The sequence below is a fragment of the Drosophila mojavensis genome, unplaced genomic scaffold (genome assembly GCF_018153725.1).
Source record: "Drosophila mojavensis isolate 15081-1352.22 unplaced genomic scaffold, ASM1815372v1 contig_74, whole genome shotgun sequence".
In the NCBI taxonomy this organism is placed as follows: domain Eukaryota; kingdom Metazoa; phylum Arthropoda; class Insecta; order Diptera; family Drosophilidae; genus Drosophila; species Drosophila mojavensis.
The window spans coordinates 15,352,769-15,360,831 of record NW_025318899.1 but is presented as its reverse complement, the minus strand read 5'-3'; the positions used below and the strand labels follow the sequence as shown (position 1 = coordinate 15,360,831).

Sequence of the window (8,063 nt, the reverse complement as noted above, 5' to 3'; positions counted from 1 at the left end):
ATCATAATAATAATGATAATAATAATTTAAAGTTGTAAGTCCCATGAAAAAGCTGTTTGATTTGATTGAATGAATCGAGTCAGAGCTCGATTTAATGCATTTTATTTTCACTTTTAGTTCAATTCTCAAATATCAACAACAACAACAAGATCAAGAACAAGAACATGAAGTATATATACATAAAGATAGATACATAATATATATACATATATATATACATATATATACTACAGTATATATGTATACGAATGAAACAAAATACAAACAAATAGCATATAGTGCATGGAAAAACCTTAACTCTTATATTATATATATATGTATGGTGTATTATATTTTTTAACGTATTTAATACATACTCTATATACGATATATATATACACATATATATCTACTTATATTTGACGTAAAATAAAATGAAACAGCCAGAAATGAAATAGAAAGAATTATCAAACAGCAGAGAAGTACTGAAAGTATGTAAGCAAGAGAGATACTTAAGCAATATGAAACTGTTTTTATTTAAGATGAATAACAAACAACAACAACAACAAACAAACAAACAACAATAGCCTCGTTAGTTTTTAATGAATACGAATACGAAACAGTGAAAAAAAAAAAAAAAAAAACAAAATAACTCTATACAAGCGAAATATTGCAAAAAGCTCAAAATATTGGCAACTTGACTATATATAGGGTTGGGCTTCATCGTGTTTCACATTTGTCATTTTTCGTTATTATTATTTTTTTTTATTTGTGCAACAATCAAAATATGGTTCCTCATTGCTTAACTTAGATACACTCACACATACATGCATACACAGATATGCACACACACACTCGCAATTGTACAGTTCATAAATGAGTTGAGTATAAATAGAACCCACATATATAGAATACTTACCAGACGAATAACGAATGCCATAGCAGCGTGAAGAGTTTACTAAATGTTCTACCTCGAATTTATTGCAATTTTTACATTTTACATTTATTAGATTAATCTTTAGATTAACATATATACTTTGAATTGTTTCGTAATTGGAAACCCATATAGAGAGCAGAGAGGAAAACCTTAAATTATAATCAGATTGAAGTGCTCGCTCAGGAAACTGAGAAAAGTTTGTCTTGCTGTCCGTCTGCTATTGAAGCTAGAGGCTTGAAATTAGAGATATAAATAATGATAAATAGAGTAAGCCTCTTGGAGGCGTGTGTGATTGGAAATCAGATATAAAAGTTATTAGCTTTCCAATAATTTGTTAAAATAGCTATGCTAACTAGGGGCTAACGGAGCAAACTATTATGATCTGCCTTCTATATTGCTTAGGAACTATACTTGTATAGGAATTAAATTTTATTGAGAAATACTAGACGAGCACGATCAGAGTGCTCGAGCGTGTATACTCCGCTTTCTTCATCGCTCTCTCTTAATACTGATCTGACCAGAAGCTATTACTTATCCACAGGGCAGCAATACCTTGAGTTATGCTCAGAGATCTATTTTCCTTTGAGAACGATTTTATTGCCATATGCCAGAACAGCAAAATCATATAGTTTGGGTACCACGAGAGCAAGATCAAAGATTAAATAGATAACTCTTAACGTCCTCTGCCCATAGACTATAAGCAAACTCTGAATATATAGGAATTTCTCTTACCCGAGCGACTCCCTCGTGAACGAGCATTGTGCAGTCGGCTCTGCCCGACTGCAATATTCTTAAATGTTAAATTTGCTATTAATTATTAATTTGAGTTTACAAAACGAATTTGCCAAAGATGAATTAAAACCTAAATGATTTCTTGTTCCTAGACAACGCCAAGTAAAACTCCAACTCATTTATAGATAGACAGCAAATGGAACGCAGCCGAAGCCCTGTCGGATGAGGTCAAGGCCAAGCTAATTTTGAGACTTTTTGCAATACACACAATGTGCCCATAGAACAAGTAATTTAAAGTAAAATGCAAATCAAATGATTTATTTAACTTATACGATATTATACTTATACGATGTGAATTGTTGTTGTTTTTGCAACAAGAGCCACAAGCGGAGCCACAAAACCAAGAGAAATAGTACCGAAAATATTTTACAGAATTTTTTACAAAACACAAACAGAAACCAAAACCATAACCGAAACAGCAAATGAAATAGAAATAAAAACATAATTAGCAATTAACAATAGTTAAATAAAGCAACAAAAGAAAGGCAACAACAACCACAACAAAAAAATAGCAAAACTCAAAAAACAAAAAAATAAATGAATATATATATATATATATATATATATAAATATATATATATGATAATAGTAACATTTACTTAAAAATGAAATGAAAACCCCTTAAAAATATTTGACTAAGTGTTAAGTGAAATATGCAAAACAAATATTTTTAAAACTTGCGATCGCTTAAAGCATTAAAAAAAAACAAAAGGAAAGAAACATAAATAAGTTAAAAGTAAAAAAACAGTTAAGTTCTGCAGTAAGAAATAAAAAACCAAGAAGCCAAGAAATCCATAGAACGAGAGAGAGAAACCGAAACACAATTTGTTATGTTGGCATTTATTTAAAGATGAACAGATCTACAGAACAGAACAGACATACATATATATGTTTCACAATTGAATAATAGAGTTTGTAATTAATTATTATAAACGATTGACAGGGACTACCATATAATACCAAAAACAAATAGAAATAGCTGAACCAACAGACGGATCACAATAGCAACAAATTTTATTTAGAGTTCAGCTAAGAGAGAACAATCTAATTATTATGCAAATATAATTAATTATTATACTGTACATACAAACATCACTTATACATACACACACTCACACTCACTCTCACACACACACTCACACTCAATGTAAAGATAATAACAATTACAAACTGCAATAGTACCGAAGTAAGTAAATCAATTATTTATTATTCCCATTCCGCCAAGAAACCAAGCGCGTTGTATAAAATCAAAATGGAAATACCAAAACAAAAAATAAAAATAAAAACAAAACAAATACAAATACAATACAAATACATAGCTAAAATTTATGTTTTAAACTAAATGTAAAAAAAAAAACAACACTGGAGCGCCCGCAACGAGACGCCCCACTCGATTAAACACGATTCTTTCAGTTGAGAACAAAAGTCGAATACAATCGCAACATATCCAAAATAAAAAATAAAAAGCCCCAAAAATAAAAACCCCCATACAAAACCTAATTTAAGTTTTCTCTCCTACAACCACAACAAGAAGCAACGTTTTTTATTTTTATCAGAAAGTGAGAAATAATATATTTGTTGAGCAGTGTAAAGCCATTAATCAAATACAAAGCAATAGTGATACAAGCTGTGCAGGTGCTAAGCCCTGCACCTGTTGCAGTCATAGCCATAGCCTGATAACGACAACAACAACAACCACAACAACAATAAACCAATCAAATCTTCTGTTTTTATTATATACTCATAATGTAGAGAACAAACCGAACAAAGTAATCAAGAGAGATCTACAACAAGTGCAACATATACCGCAAAGCAGCAACCATAGTACAATAAACAAAACGTTTTTCTTATTGAGAGCAACTTTTTTATACAAACAAATAGCCAAGCAATAGACAGAAGCCAAACAAATTCAAATTCAAATTCAAATTCAATTGACAGCAAATGTATTCTAAAAAAAAAAAAATAAATAAATAAAAAATTAAACCGAATGGAATCTGAATCAGTTGAAGCAAATCAAAAGCGTTAAATAGCAACTCAACAAACAACAAATATGAAAATAAAATAAAATAAAGTAAACTATATACATATATTTTTTAAAGAAACAGAAACTAACAATAGCTAAAAAAAAAACAAAGAAAAAAAATAAGAACGATTGTTAAACATTTTTTATATATGAATTTATATAATTTCTAATTTAATTCACATACAAAGCGAATTAAACATATATGAAAAGAAATGAAAAACAAAAACAAGAAAAATATAAAAAAAAATCAAAACTTTTTTTATATTACAAGAGACAAACAAAAAAATGAAAAACAATATAAAAAATCTCACTTTACTGGTAAAAAGAAAAAACCAATTGGAATACAAACTAAACTTAACAAAAATTAAATAAAATAAAAAAATGCACATGAAAAGCAATAAAACTGGCTACAAAAATTCATCAAATATTTTCAATTTAAGTTTTCAATTTAATTTCAATCTAAACCAATTTCAGTTCAATTTTAAATGTGAAGTTTTACCTAATTCTTGTTTTTTCGCACACACACACCACTACAACAACAACAACCATCACCACCACAACTACAAGCAACAACAACAACCAAAAATTAAATAAACAAAGCGAACATTTCAAAACTAACTGGCAAAGCAAGTTTCGAAACTCAAGTTTTATAAAATATTTGTGGCAAGCATAAAAAAAAAAAAAAAAAATTATGAAAACAATTTGCATTTAGAAAATAATTTAAGAAAACTTTTGAACAGAAAATTGAATGAAAGAGACGAGAGAGAAAGAAAGAATATCCTAAATAAATGCGAGGATCGTCAAGGAAAAGTTTGGTCAATCGAAAAACTGGTAAATTTATGATGATAATAGGAAGAAAAAATTAAAAAATGATGGCTTGACCTGACGGCAAAGTAAGTAAAAGAAAAATAAAATGAATATGAAAATGAATAAATATAAAAACCTTTCTCGGCCTATTCCAAAACTTACAAAACTCACGGCTAATACATAAATGGAAACGTCCTCTCGGCAACTACAAAATTGTAAATACATATATATATCTATATATAAATATATATTTATATATATATGTATTGCGCATTCACGGCAACTACAATTTACATTAAATTACATTTTTGGAGCAAATAAAACAAAATTTTACATTTAAGCCAAATGTTTAAGCATCATTTTTTAAAACCAAAAACCAAAAAAAAAAAAAAAAAAAAAAAAGAATGAAAAAAAAATTATATAAAAAAGCTAAAGCGGAAACCAAAATATAAATTCAGCAACATTTAAGTAATACTAAAAATAAAATACTTTAGGTATTAAAATTAAAACTAATACTAAATTATAGTAAGCGCGAAAAAAAAAACGAAAATATATTTAAAAAAGTAAAAATTTTGAAACCGAAAATGGGGAAAAATTCACATTTAGAAAACAAGCAAGAAAAAAAATTAAACATTACACAAAACGAAAGTAAATAAGTAAAAACTATATATAACATTCTCAAAAATGGAAAATACAACGGAAATATACTAAAGAAAAATACCAAAAACGTAAAAACAAAATGAAAATTCAAAATTTTAATTGTTGTAAGCAAAAACAAAAAACATAAAAAACCAAAAAAAAAAAGAAAAAAAAATACAAAAGCTATATATATGAGCATATAATCAGCACACTTCTTAAATACAACAAAAACATAAACATTTTTACTTATCAACCCGAAACAAATCCCAAACACACACACACACACACCAACATATACGCAAATTTGTACCACCTATAAAATGACTTGAAGCTACACCAATACCAACACACTTTTTAGTACACACACGACACGCCCACAAGCCCCGCCCACAACTCTTTCCATTGGTTTAGATTTTAAGCATAATTTTAATAATGTAATCGTCAGCCAAAGCAAGCAAGCAAACAACAACAACTTCAAGACAGTTAATAATTGTCCAAAAACTTACTCCAAACATAAGATTTTAAGGCAAAAAAGAACATTAAACAATAACTACAACACACACAGTCTCCCAGACAGACACAGTCACACACACACACACACTTGAAGACATGGCAAAAGTAAAATATTTAAGCGAGTAAAACATATGCAAAACGTCGTCTAGTTTAATGTCGTCAAATTTTACTTTTTGTAATAATTATTAATATTAAAACAAAATATATATATATATATATATATATATAAATATTTATATATATGAATTATATAACACGGCAAAGTATTGTAAACGTCTAATCGACCTACTAATTTCAAAATAAAAGCTAAGCAACAATTGCAACGGCATGTGCAACCAAAAAAATATATAAAACTACAATTAAAAATGAAAAAAAAAAAAAAAATGAAACTTCAATGAATTTCTGGCATCCAAAATAAAAAATAGAAACTACTTAAATTACGAAAAAACAAAAAACTTATATTATTATACAAGAAAGAATGGAAAATGAAATAAAAATTGAATCTTGTAATATAAAAAAAAAATAAACTGTGTTTATCAAATTGAAATGAGAAATAGAGAGTGAAAAAAAAAAAAAAAAAAAAAGAAAGGTCGTAAAGCAGAGCATAGAGATAAGTTGAAGTGGGAAGTGCAGCACATAGAGTAAGTTCTCTACCATTGGCGAAGGTGAAGGTGTGGGTGGAGAGGATGCCTACGATGAGACGAAAGTGGAAATAATGGAAGAAAAATGAGTGATGAATACTGAATGATGAAACAACATTTAGACATTTAGAAACATATAAATTATGGACACTACTTATAGGCAAAAACTCGTTTAATACAGTGCGCTTATCAGACTAATTGAATACGTATCAAACTGTACCAGAGTATATGTTTAACTAGATTAAATTCCTAAATTTATCAATACTCAAAGTACTCATGGTTCTTAAAGCAATACACCCTGACTGATAAATTCGCTCCGACATACCCTACATATCAGTAAAAGAAACAAAACAGCCTTATTATATTTCACATGAACTTTGAACTCAACAAGACAGCTGTGGAGCTAGATGCGAAGCATAAGCACTCGCTTGGCCTAGCCTCACACCTATTTTGCTGTGTTCCCAGCTCCGTTTTATTATTAGCTTCAACTTGTTTACTTTCTGATACAGCCTCAGTATGTAGTCTGTTCTACTCTTTACTATTATGTACGGAAATCCGTCCTGGTCTTTGGGTAGTGATTATAGGATGTGTCGTATATGGATCGCATACGCAGCGCTTTCTCGAGGCGTCTGTCAATTTGAGCATTCTTTGTAATACCTACGGTCTTGGTCAGATTGCCATAGCTCAACAGCATGTTTAGCTGATGCTGATGCTCGGGTATGCCAGAGGACTCCGATTTGCTCTTGGCGTGCTGCTGCTGCTGCTGGCTGAGCTTGGGAAGCAGCTCGTAGAACAAGGTGTTTGTAGTTGTGAAATTGTCATTCATTGTTAGATCGTCTATGAAGATGACATTGGACGTGGTGCCCGCGAAGAAGTTGCGCATGCGTGACCTTCGCACCTCTCCGAAGGAGATCATTCTATCCCCGTTCCTCTGTGCTGCATCCGTGTACGACTCCTGGCTGATCGACAGATGCTTTTCACAGCCCTCAAGAGCGCTGAGACCGGGCAGTATGCCATTGCTCTTCTCATCGAACGTATAGCGACGATCCACCCAATTGCCAACCAACACCTCTTTACCATATGGCGGTGTTACCACATTATCCATCAACGAAAAACAAAAAAACAGAAATAACAAAAAACTAGAAACTAGAAACAAAGAACTAAATAAGATCTGTGTGCTATAAAACGAAAAAACACGCTAGGGAGAAAACGTAAAATTCATAGATATATAGACCCATAATCAAAAATTCCCTTATCTGATTGTAGATATATTCAAGCATTTTAGTTTATTGCTATCAAAAGGTTTATACATTGCCCAATTTGTTATGATTTGATTTAATCGTGTTAGTTAGTTAGTTAACCGAGTGTATCAATCATATCCTTTCTTTTAGCACTTTCGGTTGGCGGTCCATAGCGTCCCCTGAACTGAGCCTTGTAGGTGGTGGGCGTTGGGCAGAATGGTTCATCGAACCTATGGGGATTGAATTTCGTTGACCCTATATTACCATAGGCATCGAGTGCGTCTGGCGGTGGCATCTGCGCCAGCTTCTTGGCGGCCTCCTGCTCGGACATCGTCTCCAGCAGCTCACAACGGGTCTTCCGCAGCTCTCTGGGCCACAGTTCGTACAGCAAGTAATTGTAGGTCGTAAAGTTGCGATTGAATTTCTCCGAGTCCATGAACTTGTAGTTCGAGCGCTGTCCCATATAATTGGAATAACCATCTGCTTTCGCC

The 8,063-nt window shown here is 31.0% G+C and overlaps 1 protein-coding gene across 1 annotated transcript; it reads right to left on the bottom strand.

Annotated features, from left to right (window-relative positions):
- Positions 1-6,690: 6,690 nt before the first annotated feature.
- Positions 6,691-7,515, bottom strand: LOC6582632. The gene has a single exon (XM_032731594.2). The coding sequence runs from the start codon at positions 7,434-7,436 to the stop codon at positions 6,873-6,875; it is 564 nt and encodes a 187-aa protein (XP_032587485.2). The 5' UTR covers positions 7,437-7,515; the 3' UTR covers positions 6,691-6,872.
- Positions 7,516-8,063: the final 548 nt, after the last annotated feature.